General features: G+C 42.1%; 1 protein-coding gene across 1 annotated transcript in view; it reads right to left on the minus strand.

The window, feature by feature from the left end:
* Positions 1-890: 890 nt before the first annotated feature.
* The window catches only part of TOX3 (TOX high mobility group box family member 3), a 29,785-nt gene continuing 12,035 nt past the window's right edge, over positions 891-18,640 (minus strand). The window contains exons 3-6 of the mRNA XM_049622014.1: positions 12,630-12,899; positions 8,326-8,553; positions 6,721-6,801; positions 891-2,841 (exon numbers count right to left, since the gene is read on the minus strand). Of these exons, the coding sequence (XP_049477971.1) occupies positions 2,137-2,841; positions 6,721-6,801; positions 8,326-8,553; positions 12,630-12,899 (1,284 nt within the window). The 3' untranslated portion in view covers positions 891-2,136. The remainder of the gene's footprint in view (positions 2,842-6,720; positions 6,802-8,325; positions 8,554-12,629; positions 12,900-18,640) is intronic.

Below are 18,640 nucleotides of genomic sequence, written 5' to 3' on the forward strand. Positions count from 1 at the left end.
GTAGATGTGATTAGGCATCATTCTAAGACTGTTTGAACACTGATACCTGTCAACTAATACATCTTATGAAAAGCTTCAATTTAGACATAAATTTTTCTACAGCAAGAAATCTATAAATTTATAATTAGAATCTCTTGCTGTTCAATATTTGTACATAATACAGAGTACGAGAGGACTATGAAATATTGAAAGCTGAATTCATTATTCATAGCCCACAACATACAGTAAATATTCTTTGAAAATACAACAACAACTTTGAGGAATCCATATTCCATTATGTCTGAATGTCTTGTGCACGGGAGCTACGGACACCCTACTCACACCCTCATGTTTCCTAGATTAGGATTCTGGTCAGGGCTGACACTTGCTGTTTTTAATTTTCATTTTATCATAAACAGTTTAAGACTGTTGCCAGTGGTAATTTGCAATTTTTATCAAGACCTCTTCATTATAGCTTCTGACAGGACAGATGCTGTAATTAATCATGCAAGACAACTGGGGATAGTGGTCACACTGTTCTCAAAGAGGAGCCACTACAGAGCAAGAAAAGGGGGGAAGAAATGAGCACTGAAATAATTATTTTGGCTTAAGAATCAGCATTCGCCACTCCTTTTGCCAGCAGTACCAACACACTGCCGGCAAGTTCTGGCCCCAAAGAGAAGACAATTGCCTTTTCCCCTATACTTACCTGTCACTTGCATCTTAACAAAAGGATCGTTAAAAAAAAATATTTTCCATTTTTTAAGAGGTCCTGGGTGTGGGCCACGCAACCCGAATTCTTTGCAATGAGTATCCGATTTCCGATTGAAAACAGAGTATGATGCGTTGGCTCAAGAAAAGTTGGTAGGTGGCCTGTTTTCCCATCGTATACGTATTCAAGGAACCGAAAGTGAAATTTGACATATCATTTTATTTGAAAAGTGAACATTTTCCTGGTTGTTGCATCAAAATACAGTCCACAGTTTTTACTGAAATGTGTTTATTCTATAGCAAGATAAAAGCATTTTTTGTTTTAGTTAAGCAAAATACAAACAACTTAATCGCTGCTATCATAACTCATAAAAAAGTATAAAACAGCATAAAAACACAATAAGCAACGTAGCAATGAATGGTTTATGTCACCAGTGTTTACGTTAAAGCCTCATGTATGAAAACTTTACAACACATGATATGAAAACTTACAACTTTGAAAGAAAATATTTACATTGATTATTCAGATGTGGTGCGCCTTTTAAATATTCTACCGGTATTACATCATAATAAAAACTCTTGCATTTTTTTTTAAATCTTAACTTTTGTAATAACTGTTTTCATTTAAGTGCATTTCCCTTTTAAAAATACAGTGTTTTTATTTTCGAAACTTGTCACTCAAAACACAGAATATAATATTCACATTCTTTTCTTCTAATTGGGATGAACATAATGGGCTAACAGTGGCCATAGATATCGTTACAACATATACTGTGGTTTGATTTGGAGAAGTCATGGGTTAAAAAAGTGGAAATAAGTCAATAATTGAATCTAATCACTTGTATTTTTTTTTTTCTGGAGAGATTTAGGAAAAAAAAATAAGAGCTTTGGCAAAAGTCTGTGATTTACATTATCTTTTTTTTCATGACAAAAAAATGCCATCAACTATTCACGTCATACAAATGTTTGTATGAAACTGGATCTTCCTATGTCAGGTAATTACCACTGTGCTTTTTATTTTTAGGGCTCCGGAAGTTCAAATAGCCTGGAAGTGCGGTTTATTCACTTCTGGAGAAATAAGGCCGTTTTCTATGACTCAGAGAGGCCAGTTTAGAGTCCTCAGTACGTCCCAGGATTCATTAAACGGTTTGATTCACATATTGTAGGTATAGCCTGAATAAATAAAAAAGGCATCACATAAAAGAGCACAGCTTTTCTTGTTTAAAAACAAAGTGATTTACAGTCAGCTAGAAGGTGATACTCGGCTACACTGTGTTCTTATTGCCTATCTAATAGACACTTGAGAGGACCATGTGATCTGTGACACGTTTCTGCATAACCGACCGCCACTTACAAGCTTCGGCCGCGTTCGGGTTACCCTCCTCCGCCACTCGCCTCCGCGCGCGCGCGCGCGCGCCAATCCGGGCGCGCCTGCCGCGGGCGCCTTCAGAAAATACTGACCTGGGACAACACCGGAGTCTGTGGCTGAGACTGTATCTGTGACTGGTGCTGCTGAGAGGCTGGCTGCGGGCTCCCGATGGCGGGGATGGGGGACGTCATCTGGGAGGTGACCGGGGAGGGCTGCCGAGGAGAGGGCTGAGGCGGGTGCTGCATGTGCTGCTGCAGCTGCTGCAGCTGGAGCTGCTGCTGCAGCTGCTGCTGCAGCTGCTGCTGGCTGAGCTGCTGCTGCAGGTGCTGCTGCTGCTGCTGCAGGTGCTGCTGCAGGTGGTGCTGGAAATGCTGCTGCTGCATCTGCTGCTGGAGCTGCTGCTGCATTTGGTGCTGCTGGAGCTGCTGCTGCTGCCTCTGCAGGTGCTGCTGCTGGGTTTGCACGGAAGGGCTCCCCTGGGCGGAGGACGCCGAGCCCACCAGGGTCGTCCCCATGGAGCTTATCAGCGGGGCCCCAATGTTCGAGGGCATGTTGGCGGCGATGGTGACCGACGTGACGATCTGGTTCATGGGGAGTCTCATGGTTAGGGGTTTGGGGGCGATGGACCTGGGGAGCGACTGCTGGAGAGTCTGAGGTGAGGCGGATACGGTCCCGTGCTGCGACAGCGGAGGGTTGAGAAGGAGCGAGGATGTCAGATTGGTGGACGCCAGGGTCTGCTGAACGGAGCGAATGGTCTGGGCTTCTGCGGATTCGGCAGCAGCCTGCATTTGGGGGGAGAAAATCCCCAGATATTAAAATACCCAAGAATTTAAAACAGTCAACTGTTTTTAAGTACTGCAAATTGGTTTAAAAAAAAAAAAAGTGACCACCATTTTTCTTCCCTGGACTCCATTTTCCTGTCCTTTGACTTTTCAGCCCCCCCCCCCCCCCGCCCCCAAAAGGTAGAGTCAAATTCCTTACCCCTTGAATCGGGCTGGCCTTGTACCCTCTCTAGGCATCTGCCATCACCATGTGCGTGACAAGGGGCACAGGGCCCAGTCACCACTCAAAAGCCAGCCAGCCAGCCAACTGCCTTGTCCGTGAACGAGCCCCAGCCAGGTCCAACCCCCCTGCCGACTGCAGACCAATGAGCAGGACTGGTGGATCCTGCCCAGTCAGGCCTGGATTGAAGAACCAGCCAGTTCACTGACGCCCTCTGAGACACATGCTTGTCTTTTCAAGTCACTGGGCTTTGTGGCTGGGTGTTACACAGCACAAGGTAGCAAAAGATAACTGATACACATGTTCAAGAAACGACATACCTCCAGCAGTGAAGCCTGAGCTAACCCTCATCACTATGACTCATACTGAAAAGACAATAGACTGCCGGGGAGTTCAAATTGTGCCCCACTACTTGGCAGCTTCATGACTCTGGGCAAGTTAATTCACCCGCCTGTTCCTCAGTTTCCTTACCTATAAAACGGGGTGTTATGGTATTTACCTTATGTAGAGGTTGTGAGAATTAAATTAATTCCTATGTTGTCAAGCATTTAGAATAGCGTGTGGCACAGGGGATGCCTTTAGTAAATGTTAGCTATTTTTTATTAATTAACAATTATTACCAGAAAACTACTACTAGAAAATGTCAAAGCCCTACACTTCCAGGCAGTGTATGACAATGCTCACTTGAATATAGGAGGAATGTCACTGAATTCCTTAGAGATACTAAATGCAAGTATTTTATGGCTTAAGAGATGTTTTAGTTTACCCAATATCTTCAAAGATTTCCAGAATTTATCACAGGAGTCCTAGGTCAGGGGAGAACGTTCAACACTCGGGTGTCTGAATAACCTGTCATAAGATAAACAACTGATCTGATCTGAGGCTCAACACGGAGAGAGGCTATTACATTTTGCACTAAAAATACGTAATCACCTCCACAAAGATAAATTCTTTTACTAATGTAACCGTGATTGAAGTGATTGCTCTTGCTGGCTATTTTCTTCTCTTGTTCTTCACAAACTTAGGTGTTTTTGGAAGGGGAGAGTGGGAGCACCTTGGAGGCATCAAGCTGGCATCCACTCTTCAATGATACTGCATGTTTACTTCCAGCTTTTTATTACTCCCATTTATAAACTCTACTAGTAGAAGGATCTTATGAGTGGTGATCTTATGTTGACAGTCACTCAATGGAGGAGAGGCCATTGTTGATGGATTATGTTTGAACACATCATCATGGCGACACACCAGCTATCGGCGGACAGCTCTCCGATTTTTTACGGAAGCTTGGTGGGTTACATGCCTACTGGAGGTTCACGTTCTAAAGTCCTCAGGTAAGAAGAAGCCTGCAAAGACTCATTAATCATCTTTAAAAAACTATTAAATCACCCATAAGGTAGAATACACACAGTGTTCTACATATAAACTGGAAAACAATTCTTATATATTCTAATATTTAAAAATCACCCAGCTAGTCTTAAGGATGAAACTGCAAGGGAAGTCTGTATTTAGACACCTGGCCAATCACACCAGTGTGCCTTTAAGACACCACCGCACTGGTGAAGAGAAATGGGTGGGCGAGTGGAAAGAGTTCTTGCTTGCCTGTCAGGTTTACTCCCTGTGTTTTAATATTAAGCTTCTATTAACTTTTGTTGGTTGGTTACCATGCCCCTTTAAATTGTGGATTCCAAAATGGAACCGATACTTCAGATGTGGTCTAATCACCATGCTGTACAATTAGATACTATTTCCTGTGAGATGATCATCACATTAGAAGCTATTTTACACTTTTGGTTCGGACTGAAATTATTCTGAACTTCTACTTCACGGACTATTTTAGGTACCTGCCAGGACTCTGAATATAAATGAAGGATGCTCTCAAACTGCACTAACTTAGTGAAAAAAACAAAAACAAAAACAAAAACCCAAATACCCCAAACAAACACTGCTTTATATTTATTCTTTTTAAATTCCATCCTGTTGGTTTGGGGGACTCACTAAGCTTTATTCTGACATACTTCTGAATTGTGACTGTAGTCCCCGATGTATAACTTTTATGGTATCCCTTCCACATCAGTCACAGACTCGATGAGCCCAATCATGGTTGCTATTTTCTGGATGTCTTTTGAGATACTGCCTCTTGGCTGAAATCCATGTGTGGTCAATTATTCATGCTCTAATACACAAAGATCACCTATGCCTGCTTCTGGGTAAATGAATGAATAAATGATCCACTTAGGAAGTACATGTGCACTGCTCCTCTAGCCGGGTCACTCTATCTAATTAGCCAACTATACCTCCATTCTTAACATCAGTAGCCTACACATTCGGCTGTGTTCTGCCAGTAGGCAAATCTGAGTCCAGAACTGGTACATCTTTTAATGTGTGTCTTTCCAGTGTCTCAGAAAAAGGTCTCACTATTGACCTCATGAATGTTTGTATTCTCTTTCTAATGACGTGGAAGTTGTCCCAACAGCGGACAGCTAAACAAGGGGGACCCCTCTTGATCTGATTTGAGCTGCTGCTGCTAGTGGATCTTAATATAAAGAAGAAACAACTCAGGGGAAGAAGAGAAAAAAGGAATGAAGCCCTTTTTAAATTTTTTTTAAAGTTTGTTTATTTTGAGAGAGAGAGAAAAAGCGAGCCAGCAGGGGAGGGGCAGAGAGAGACGAGAGAGAATCCCAGGCAGGCTCTGCAGCCTGACACGGGGCTCGAACTCACGAACCTCAAGATCATCACCTGGGCGAAACCCAAGAGTTGGACACTTAACCGACTGAGCCACCCAGGTGCCCCGGAAGTAGCCCCTTTTGAAATGGCTTTGCCAGCAACACCCACCATGCCCTGCAGCCTCGTGTGGTACTTCTGGCAACAAGCATGACAGTGGAAATGAAGCCCTGATTGCCAGACGAAATATATCAAGAGCAAAAACATTAGTTCAAATTATTCTCCCCAAAGCCTCTCAAAATTCTTGAGAGGCTAAAGACAAGGTTAATTAAATGTTAAAATATAACGTAATCGCTCACACTCCTTTTGGATCAAGGTAATAATAATCCAGAGTGACATTTGCTTTGGGATACTGGTGCATTTTATAATACATCAGGGCCCATTTGCTCCTCTATGTAAAATACATATACACGTCCTTTTTTTTTTTAAGTATTTGGAGCCCAATTTTATTTTAAAAAGTCGTGAGGTTTATTTATGTATATGATGTGGGACAGTTTGGTCAAATTGCAACATCCCCTAGGACAATAATAGAAGCACTCGAGAATTTATGATGGGATGTCGCAAACCGCCTGACCAAAATACCGCCCAGTTTAAATGGAGGACACGGACACCGATCCCAGTCCCTGACAAAAAGCAAAAATGAGAGGCTATTCGAGATCGGTCTTTAATTTTTGTGCTTTGTTAAACAGTCTCAACACAGATAAAGTGAAGCTTCTGGAAACAATGGAGATGCAGCGGTTTAACTGAACTCCTATTTTTCATGCCATCACTGAGGTAATCTCCAATGGGAACAAATAAGCTAATGAATTGTTCAAGACGCCTTTTTTTTTTTTTCTTTTTTTTACCAACTGTAAAGGGGAGCTGCCTGTATGTGTTCAGTGCACTGGGCTGTTTTCAACACTGTAACTCAGAGACTGGCCGTTCCTGCACGGGTTTACCTTAGAAACGAGGCTGGCCCTGTACGCAGCCAAGGCCTTCAGGTATTCTTTTTTGGCAGCTTCCGTTTTCCTTTTATAAACCTATTAAAAGACACAATTAGCATCACCGTTAGCCTACAAATTCTCAGCCATAAAAGAACGGCCGCACAAATTGGGTCACAACGTAACTCACAGAGAAAGCTGGTTTCAGTGGCTTTGGTTTTTAAACGTGAAAACACACACGAAAACAAAACCCTGCCATCCTCACAGGAGCACAATTTGGATGTTTACGATGATAAATGAGAAAAAAAGATTTCAGGTTGTGGCCTAGATGCCTTGAGAGAGCCAGCTGAGGGCCTCGCATTAAGGCAGCAGATGGGGTATAGCAAAAAGAGCAAAATTTGCTACCAATCGTTCAAATCACAGGAAATCACAAGTTTCCCCATCAGTGTCTTCTTTCGCCCTGACACACGTCTAACCTGCACCAAGTAAGAAGATTAAAATACCACCAACAACAGGTACGGTGTGCGAAGACCTAAGAGAAAAAGATGGAACTAGCGGTATTCTTCTGAAGGAAAAAAACAAAAAACAACGCAGAAATAGTTAAAAGGTGGTAAATTTCCATTAGTGAGGCCAACGAGTTACATAAACAGATCCCATGATTTGCTCTTCCTTTTCTTAACGGTATCTGATGGTAGTGTGTTAGACCCAAGTGCAACTGCCTTTTTCTCCAGAGGTAAAAGACACAGCAGCTTTGGCAGTCCCTGAGGATTACATTTCTGGGACAGAAAATCAGTGCGCCACCTACAACAATAAGCTCACCGCAAATGGGCAAATTCTATAGCTGCACCATCCCAGAGTCACCAGCGAGTAGAAATGAGGTCATGATTCGTAAAAGAAAACTCGAGGCCTTGGCACTCCTCATTCCCGAAATGGCTATTCCATTTTATTCCTAAGGGAGGTCTGGTCATCTGAGCACACATAACGTGAAATCCCATTAATGATCACTGGAGTTTCATGCGAGGTGTGGGGAAGCCATTCTTACTTCCCTTTGTGTGGAGGAGCCTCAAGGGAAGCATAGGAGGTGAGGCCCCAAAGGAAGTATCTCCCACCGGCTTGGTAATCTCTCAATACATCTCATACAGCCAAGCTTTCAAATGAACTTGGAATAAAATTTTGAATGCCCGGGGACAGTACTGAGACTCGCAGAGGCGGCTTCAAAGTTTGGAAACCCACCGGGACGGCACAAAGGTTGGGGAAGATACCAGAGAAAAGGCATGCGGGATGGTCCTGATGGGTTTGTAGTGCCCTTTCTGAACCAAGGGGGCAAATACCACATTATCTAACGTGAAACGATGATCATCAAAAGTTTATGCTTGCAGGATATTGCATGAATTTCCCCCATTTCTCCACTGAATGGGTTCCCAACACGAACCCTTAAGGGGGACCGAGAAATCCATATACCTGGGGAGCGGCTTAGATTTACACAACTGCGTCTCTAAATTCCACAGCTTAGAAAGGCCTTCATAGGAAACAGTCGTATTAAGCGAACATTCACTCAGAGAAGATGTAAGAAATACTCTGGTAACTTCTTGATTTTATGGTCACGATGGATCTCTGCCTCACCTGCTTTTGTTCTTCTCCAAGGCTGTCCCACATAGATGCAACGATTTTCGAGACCTCTCCAAAGGTTGCATTGGGGTTTTGACCTTTAATTGCGGCCTGTGTGTCTCTGAAAAACAGGGCATATGCTGACACTGGCTTCTGGGGCTCATTGGGATCTTTCTTTTTCTTTTTCTTTGGAGTCTTGGGCTTCTTGCCAGAATCTGGAGCAGCTCTTTTCTCTCCAATGGCCTGCAAAGCAGGAAGAAAATTCACTGCCTAGAATGTACTCGCAGAGAAGGCAGCAAGACCTAACCAGAGCCACAATTGTTCTTTTAAGGTTTTGTTAAGCAGATTCATCAACGGATGAATCACCGGCAAAAGCAGGGGAGGGGTAAGTTTTCTTAGAGTTAACTGGACAGCAGAGATTAGCATTTAGAACATTGATTAATGAGACCCAGAAGTATCTTCAATACATTCACAACATATGCTCTAAATAGCAATTATGAGTAATGAAAAACAGAACATTATACCAGGCAATGAAGTGTGTGCATATGTGTGTGTGCATTACATGTGTACGCATAAAATATTTTACATTTTCAGAGGTATTAGAAGTAAATCTAAATAATAATTCAGGATGTGGATCATATTCAGATATTTGAAATGAGGTCCCTTGCCATAGTCACCTGCCATATATATGATCAGTCTGAATCGATTTTTTGAAGCTTCAAGTTTTATCTTACCAGAATGTTACTTGGCTAATGGGTCTCCAGAAACGCCAGTGGAAAGTAGCTACAATCCCTAAGCTTGCACAATAAAAGAAAGGTCGTCTTTATTTCTTTAAGCAATTAAAACTTTCTGAAGAATAGGATAACAAGAAACATTAAAAAATGTCAAAACTCCTTTAACTGGAGATAGAAAGGAAATTGGTATTCTTCACTGAACTAAAAACCAGTCTGAGAGCAATAAATGATACTTAAAATCACCCAGGCTACAAAGAAGACTGATAAGAAAAGAGTTATGATATATGGTGACTAACTCTGCCCAGAAGAATCCTGCCATAGAGACAGTAAATACTTTACACATACTTATCATACAAACTCTCTGAGATCAAAACCACAGACATGACATGGGTATAGCTCCCTACATTGATATACCAATGAGCTCCAGAGTCACCTGCTGCTACCATTATCTAACGTCAATGATCGTAAAGTATCCTTATCAGAGAAGCAGGAGAAAAGATACATCAGCCTTGTTTTATCCCCCTAGTTTATAATAGGACTATACTGAAGATCATTTTGCCGTTAACTTCATCAAGAATGCTGAAATGTTTGACAAGACCAGTTTTAAAAGCCAGTCGTGGGGAAGATCAACAGAGATAGACTCAAGTTGCTGACAGATTGGTTCTTAATGGCCTTGAGTCTTGAATCCTAAATTCAAATTTTCCGAGAGTATCATTACTTTCTGCATGACAGTCATTTGGAACGCCATCCAATTACTGAAATTCTCAGGGAGGAAACTGATTAGTGCCTTGTTTCTGAGCGCTCTGGACCCTCAATGTGTTGGGGTATCCCAAGTCCGCTTCTCGGCGGGGCTATTACACACGCTACTTGAGTGGGAACAACATCCGTACTTCATACAAGTAGTTTACCCACTTCAGAGGCTGGTGAGCCACATCTCACCTCTTCTCCAAAATGCCATCTTTCATAACTCAGATAATGAATGCAATGATTCTCAATAATCTTTTTTCCTTTTTAAATTCTCAGAATCAATGCGACTTGTTTAATTCTAGTTAATGAATCTGAACTTATTGTAAGGCTGTCAGATGCCTTTCGGTTAGAGCTTCAGTGGGAGCCAAGTTTTCCTTCAGTGAAAAAATACTGCTTTGGCCCCAAGGAAAAAAATATATACATATACCACAGATTTTTCTAATTGAGTCCAACAACTATATTCGTTTCTTGGAAGAAAACTTGGCACTGTTTGCAGCAATAATGCCCTGACCAGTGGCAAGGTGAAAGCGATTTCCAGGGCAACCTTTCCCAAAGAGCTCAATCTCCCTTCCTGTAAAGTAGCATTCAAATGTTGACAACTTTTGATATCTTCCTTGGATAACCAAGACGTGCCCTAAACATCATTACCTTTTAAGAATAAACCTGAAATGCAGAATCTTGCAGTTTAAATAAAATCTTAGAATTAATTCTCCTACAGGAACCTGCATGTGATTGACTGAAGAGGGTTGGGAAAGGTGGGGAAATAATTTTCCCCAAAAGAGACACAATCAATGATAATTTTAATCTTTCTTTCTCGGCTCAGTTGCTTAAAGGAGAACAAATTGGATTCCTTGCCTTTACACAAAACCTAGACTCTTGCTTAAAATGGAGTAAGCTAGGAGTCACAGATAAGGTTCTCCTTAGCCATGACAATTTCAGTGTGGTACAAAAGTGAGTATTAGATCAGTGGAAATGTGAGTGAAATGAAAGGAATCCATCTGAATTGTGTCATGGCCAGTTGTAACCTAGCTGTGCCTTATTCACATCCCTGTTTCTCACTTTACCTTACGAAAGTTCTTTTGAGTGTGAGCAGAGACTGGTCATCCATTCACCCAATCTGTGTCCAGTAGGGTGCTAACATATCCAGTGGGGTGCTAAGATGTCAGGACAGATCAAACCCTCCTTTAAATCCCTGCAATAGATTCTAACCTTGCTTCCCTCTTACTTCATCACTCTCTACCTTCTCTAGCTCTTCTTTTTCCATTTGCTACTTAAAAATAAAAATAAATGATGCTCAGGGCTCCTTATGCACTCTGAGAAATCCTGATTACTTCCACGTCTTCCTATCTACGTGTGATGGTCCCCAAATCGGTTGTTCTCCCTCCAATGAACTGAGTTCTAGCTCAAATGTGGGTGCATCAAATTCGACCCATACCATGCCAAACTCTCATCTTTTCCATGGGAGAAAAAGTAACATTCTTCTTTCTCTGGGCTGATTCTCTCATTTGCTGATACCCATGCTAACTCTCGTATTAAAACCCCATTTATCTTTTATTCCTTCAAACCCCGGCGGATCACCAAAACTTTATGATTCTCCCTCTTATATGTCTCACGGATCTGGTACCCCCTGTCCATTCCTTCCTTTGCTAAAAGGAAACACTTCATGCCAAAAAGATCTTCTGATTAGTTTCCTTTCCTCCCGTCCCTCCCTTTGTAACGCATTCTGTATACAGCCAAAGCCATCTTTCTAAAGCATAAAGTTGCTTCTGCTATTCCTCTATGCAAATCATTAATCAGCTCTCAGTGACCTGCAGGAGAAAGGCTTCCACATTTCAGCTACTGCTTTCTTCAATTCCTATGTCTTTCCTCCCCATATCAAACTGTTCATGACACTCATAAATTGACATGTACTTCCATTGCTCCTTCGACCAGAATGCTGGCCTCTCTCTTCTGCCTCACAAACTTTTATGTATCCTCTTAGACCTAATTCAAATATCACCTTCTCAATAAAGTCTTCCTCAAATCACTCTCCCAAGCAGAATCGATTACAATCTTAGCACACCAGATACATCAATTATACCACTAATCACATCTGGAGCTAGTTTTAAGCATTGCTTTTCGTCCCCAGTGGGGAGCCCCAGAGGTAGTAATTCTCTTATAAATCTTTATGTCACCAGAACCAAGTACAAGGCAAAGCACAGAGTAGGTATACAACACATAATGAATAAAGAATGAGTAATCGTGTATCTTGGACAAGTGACTTTAATGAAACAGAATACCTTTCTAGGCATTCATAAAAGTCCCACCTGCAACTAAGTTTTTATTTCAACCCATGCATATTTGAGCATCACTCTCCATGACAAAAGCAGAGATGTGCAACAATTAGAACTTACTAAGTGATAAACATCATCCAAGGTGCAAGGTTCCCCAATTTGACAGCGGCTCAGCCAACTAACTGGATGAAACTTATCCACATGGACATTAACTTAGAACCAGAGCACTTTAGTATAGAATTCCTGGGGAATCTAGTATAAGCCTTCCCTTCTGCAGACCGGGAAAATCATGCCTACATGAGTTAAGTGACATGTTCGATGCCTTACAATCAGTCGGAGAAGCCAGATCTCCCAATTTCCAGCAGAATACACTTTTCACAAAAAAAAAAAAAAAAAAAAAAAATGAATAAGTAAAAGAGGGGGAAAAAAATCAAACCATCATAAAGTTACATGCTAGCCAAATCCACGAAGAGAAGGCAGGAACTACCATGAATGAAATTCAAAGACACAGCATGAGGTGATTTGAAATTCTTGGGTACGTGACACACTAAGGCAGTCAACTTACTCTGTTGGATTCATCAGCATCCTCTTCATTGATGGAGCTGGAAGGGGAGGGTGTCGCTGATTTGCTCGCTGGAGGTGAAGGAGACGTGTGAGGCATATTGGCGCCTCCCAAATTTAACCCCAACTGGGCGCTGAGCTGAGACTGGTTGATGGTGGTGAGCTGAGTGGGAGGCATGATCCCAGAGCGAGCAGCATCAGTCATGTGGACAATGGACCTCATGATCAAGGAGTGATCCTGACGGTACTGGGGCACTTGCGTGTGGCTCTGGTCCTAAAAAGGCAACAGACAACGAGGAGGTGAGCTCTCCGTTTTCCCAAATGTCAACAAGCTGAAAATGTTAGCAGTTCCTTAGACAGGCCTGACCTATTCCGGGATGATGGTCCCTATTCATTCATTAACTAGAAGGACTCTTGCCTCAAAGTTGAAGGGTCAAAAGCACTAAGACCAAATCATCCAGCCTAGTCTATTTCACTCTAGAACTGTCACTAAATGGCTTTAAAAAATAATAATAAAAGCCTATTGGCAAAGAAGGATAAACGTCCAACTCAGGCTTCTTATTGAGGAAACAGGCAAGAAGGAAAGGGTTGAAGCAGGGGTTTTACTCCTTCCCAGCTTACCAGGTGGGTCTTCCAACATTCTCCCACATACTTCTGGTACCATTCCCGTAGACCCAGCTCTACAAGGGCGGGAGGATCTGGTCTTCACTTGACCCTTCCAGGAATGCATTTGACAAGCAGAGAGGAGGGGCTTAGGGAAGCACAGAGCCAACATCTGTTTGCTTCAGGGCACCCTTTCTATAAAACCCTCTGTGGTTAACCAGAGGGCCATTCCCAGTCTGAATTCCATTGTCAATGGCATCTGGAAGTCATTCAACATCTCTAGGACTGGATATCACTTTCTTCTTCTGAAACCTTTCGTTCAACCCGCCATGATTTAAGATACTAATGGATTTTTAAAAATACATATGAGGAGGAAGCAGAGATCATCAGAAGTAGCTTCTCTGAAAGTTACTGCAGTGACTTCAAGAGCAGCCCTTCTGTTGTGGGCAGTCATTTAAAAGGCTTTAGGGTTGTTGCTGCTGTTTCTTTTTTTAATTTTGAAGAATCAAAAAATGAAGACCTGCTTTTAAACAACTTACTTGAAGACTTGTCATTTAGTGTGAGTCTGTGATTTTTACCAAAACCAAATTTCTCTCGACTCACAGTGACCCGGAATCTAATTTTATACAGAAGCCTATGAATTCTTAACTGTTCCTCTTTTGAGTCTCTCTGAGAAGACTTACTTTTGCTCTTTGAAGAAACAGATGAGTTGTAAATACCCAAATAGGAGCGTTTCGTTTCTAAATATCAAATATATAATCATCACTAAATAAGAAGCCGCAAATATCAATAGGAAACTAGTTGAATGAATGATGATCCAGCATCCTATAAGTATTACGAAGCTTTGTAAAATAATGAATTAGATTTATGTGTATTGACTTAGAATGGGGTTTCCAATCTTGGCTCTATTGACATTTTGGAGCAGATAATTCTTTGTTGTGAGGCTGTCCTTTGCACGGTAGGATGTTTATAGCACCCCTGGCCTCTTCTAGATACCAGAAGCAACTTCTCCTTCTCCTGACCAGTCATGACCATCAAAAATACCTCCAGACATTATCTCTCGAGGGGCAAAATTCTCCCATCTGAGAACCACTGACCTAGAGGGATATCCAAGATATAGAAATTGAAAAAGATGGGGTGCCTGGGTGGCTCAGTCAGTTAAGCATCCGACTTCCGACTTTGGCTCAGGTCATGATCTCGCAGCCAGTGAGTTCGGGTCCCGCATTGGGCTCTGTGCTGACAGCTCAGAGCCTGGAGCCTGCTTCAGATTCTGTGTCTCCCTCTCTCTCTGCTCCTCCTCCACCCACTCTCTCTCTCTCTCTTTCTCTCTGTCTCTCAAAGATGAATAAATGTTAACAAAAAAAAATTAAAAAAAAAAGAAGTTGAAAAAGCGAGTTGTAAAATAATTATAGTGTATAGTCCCCTCTTTTTTTTTTTTTTTTTAAGAAGTATCTAAACTTTTAACAATGGTCACATTATAAGAGAAGGAACTGGAAGGGTGAAGAGAAGAGCATTTTAAACGTTTCCATTTATAAATACACAAAACAAAATGAATGAAAAAAACACACTAGTGAGGACAAGCTAAAAAGATCTATGAGTAGTTTAAACAGTAGAGCTAAGTGCTAGGGTTTCATCTTAAATGTATAAGCTTCCCATTTCTTAATACTTTCTGAGTTCCTAAACTGCTGGGGAATCCTGGAGAAACGTGTCACATGTACCAGAACAATCCCACTCCTCCTGGTCTCACTGACAATACCGACACCCTCTTCCGGTGTCCCTGAAATACTACATTCCACTTACTGGCAGGTGTCCCTCTGCAGACGTGTATCACAAAAGTGGATTTTACAGTGTCGGTGTGTCCTAATTTGTTTGTTTGGTTTTTTTTGATTGGCATCCTACCACTCATTTAGCCATTCCTCCTAAAAAATTTGAGCTGTCTACCTGCTCTCCCATGCTCTTCTCAATTTCCACCATTGCTTGCTTCTACCCTCCAACTAGTGACAACTGAGTGATCTTACTCTTTTCATTTAAAAAATTTTTATTTATTGATTTATAACTTTTTTTAAAGTTTATTATTTATTTTGAAAGACAGAACACACATGAGTAGGGGAGGGGCAGAGAGGGGGGCCAGAGAGAGACAGAGAGAGAGAGAGAGAGAGAGAGAGAGAGAGAGAGAATCTCAAGCAGGCTTCGCACTGTCAGCGTGGAGCCCCACGTGGGGCTCGAACCCACAAACCACGAGGTCATGACCTGAGCCAAAACCAAGAGTCAGACACTTAACCGACCGAGCCACCCAGATGCCCCATCTTATTCTTTTTTTTCAAGTTTATTATTTTATTTTGAGAGACAGCGTGAGCAGGGTAGGGGCAGAGAGAGGGAGAGACAGAATCCCAAGCAGGCTCTGTACAGTCAGTCCAGAGCCCAACATAGAACTCATTCCCACAAACTGTGAGATCATGACCTGAGCTGAAATCAAGAATTGGACACTTAACCAACTGAGCTACCCTGGCACCCAAGCGATCTTATTTTTAATTCTTCTCTCCAGATAGGTCTTTCAGAATGCACTTTAATAGTCCTTTCAGACTTATTTAAATCTAGATGTTTTAAGTATTTACAAGGAACTTCCAGATTACATTTAAATTGCGTATCTCAATTCTGACTGTAAAATAATAAATCAGCTAACTGGCGTGACCATGAAATACGATGATCTGATTTACACAACTTTCTCATTAACAGAGAACTTGCTTTGCTCCAATGCCTATGAAATTCAGCACATACAGGTATTTGACTGACTTATCCCACACCTACTGCCTTTCAAATGGAGCTCCTGGTCAAACAGAAGGCCAAGAAGTAAGTTTTCTTGGCTTCATCAGCTCTTTCTAAATTCTACCTGCAGTGTCACCGAGCTAGCTTGATGGGAAAACAGCGCTCTCGGGAGCCATGGCCCAACAGTGGCGACATGTGTTGACAGAAAGAAATGAATGGGGCCCCAGGCTCTCTACTGCCATCACCCCCCTTTTAATGAAAGCAGTCTATATTCATTTATTTTATAAATTGAGAGTGCTCGTAACATTTCACTTAAGAAAGAGAGAGGGAGAGAGAGAAATAACAAGAAATTTCTACCTTGGGGACAGAGAGAAAACTACTCCTGAAACATACTGGTGGTGGGGCCCAGGCCTTGCCAAAACTTCGAGCCATCCACATAGCCTTCAGACCCCCAAACATGCTGGCGCCATTTTTCTTATCTCCCATAGGACAATGCACCAAGGTCCTCTAACATATTTTCAAGTAACCCCCGAACCACATAACTGATGCATCAAAATGTGCTAGCATTTGCCATGGTCCACAATTATGCCATAATAACTTTCTATGCGTGACTATTACAGAACAAGAAGATTAGTAGTGAAAGTGTCTCTTTAGAAATTCAAGTTCCTTTAGGGCCACCAATTATTAACAACTAACTGCCTTGGGGAACTTGTTGATTCTTAACAGCTCCAATCATTTTCCATAAAAAAAAAAGGTACCCTTTGAAAGATACTTCCTTTGATCTTAGGACTCCCACTTAAAAAAAGAAAGATGTCAGTTCAGTTTAAAGGTATTTTTTAAGCACCTGCTATGTGCCAGGCCAGAGAAACCAATATACCAATGCTCAAATCCTTGAAAACTAGAAAGCTAGCATGTGATTCTTTTAAGCATTACCCAAATTAAACATGATTTAGAATGGACTAATAAATATACTCTGACAAAGTGTAGGCAAGAATAATTCATATATACTCCTCAAAAATAGCTCGCAATTTCTCCCAGTAGTCACGACACAATAAAGAAATGTATAACCACAGATACAGCCCTAAGAAATTAATGCATTTTTGAAAATCATTACCTCTCACTTACTAAAATTAAGTCTTTACAAGATTTTTTTTTTTTAATTTATTTTGAGAGCAAGAGGAAGCAAGTAGGGGAGAGGCAGAGGGAGGGAGAGAGAATCCCAGCCAGGCTCCACACTGTCTGCGCAGAGCCCCAGGTGGGGCTTGAACTCATGGACCGTGAGATCATGACCTGAGCTGAAATCAAGAGTCAGACGCTTAACCGACTGAGCTACCCAGGTGCCCCTAAAATTAAGTCCTAAAGCCTTACCAACGATCACTGAAAGGCAAAGCAACTAGCGGGTTATAAGAGATTGCCACGATTATATCCCACGTAAGAACTGAAGGCTGGTAGCTTTCACAATTGCAGGGTTCACGTGTATCATTTCTTAAAACAGTTCATCCTTTGGGAAAAACTCATTCTCTCTTCTTCGTCTCACTCTGATCTCTGAGGTTATTAGATAAGAGTTTCCCAACCTCAGCAGGACGGACACTGTGGTCTGGATGATTCTTTGTTGGGGGAGGGGTCTCCCGTGCATTGTAGACGACTTAGAAGCATCTCTGGCTTCTGCACACTAGGAGTCAGGAGCCTCCACTCCCCAATCTGATCGTGACAGCCAAAATGTCTCTAGACATTGGCGAATGTCCCCTGGTGGGCAAAATCCCGCTCATTTGAGAACTGCTTCATTAGACAAACATAATGGAAAACATCATCTTGGGTGTGGAGGGAGTGTCCGCAGCCTATGTTTTGCTGGTAAGAATAGAAAACATTTGCATAAACAAGACACAAACTGCGATAAATACTGTGAGGAAAATAAGTAGGTTAAAGAAAAAAAGTTGGCACAAGAATAGGGTTTACGTTTGAGGGGTCAGTACGAAAGGCTTCTTGGTGAGGACATGTGAGCAGATACCTGGAGCATGAGGAGCTAGCCAGGAAAGAAGGGTACAGGAATCATGTTCCAGGCAGAGGGAACAGCATGTGCAAAGTCTGAGGTGGGAGAGAGCTTCGCTTGCTTGAGAAATGGAAAGGATGCCAGTACAGATGGGAGCAGGCTGGGCAGGGTGAAGAGTGACATTCAGTGGACTGGGGAGGTGGCAATGAGCCAGATGCTGCAAAGGGTGGGGGTAATCAGGGAAGGCTTCCTGAGGAGGTGACCCACTAGGGCTGAGGTATAAAGGGAGAATAGAAGCTACTAAGCTAGAAAAGAGGGAAGAGCATCCAAGGCAGAGCAGAATATGTGCAAAGGCCTGGTGCATGAGGAAGGAAAGGAGGGGCCAGTGTTACTGGGCCAGGAAAAGCAAGACTGGCATTGAAGCTGTAGAGGCAAGGAATGGCCATAAGGTGACAAGTCTTGTAGCCGATCCTAGGAAGTCTGGATTTTATTCATAGTGTAGAAGGATGTCGTGATAAATTTAAAGGCTTTGTATCTATCTAGGGGGATTATTTATTCCAATAGATAGTAACTGATTGCACTTCATGGGCAACCCATTGAAATCAGTGGGGGACAATTTGGTTACAATATAAATTAACATAAATATAAATATATAT

Source organism: Panthera uncia (genome assembly GCF_023721935.1).
Source record: "Panthera uncia isolate 11264 chromosome E2 unlocalized genomic scaffold, Puncia_PCG_1.0 HiC_scaffold_19, whole genome shotgun sequence".
Lineage (NCBI taxonomy): Eukaryota > Metazoa > Chordata > Mammalia > Carnivora > Felidae > Panthera > Panthera uncia.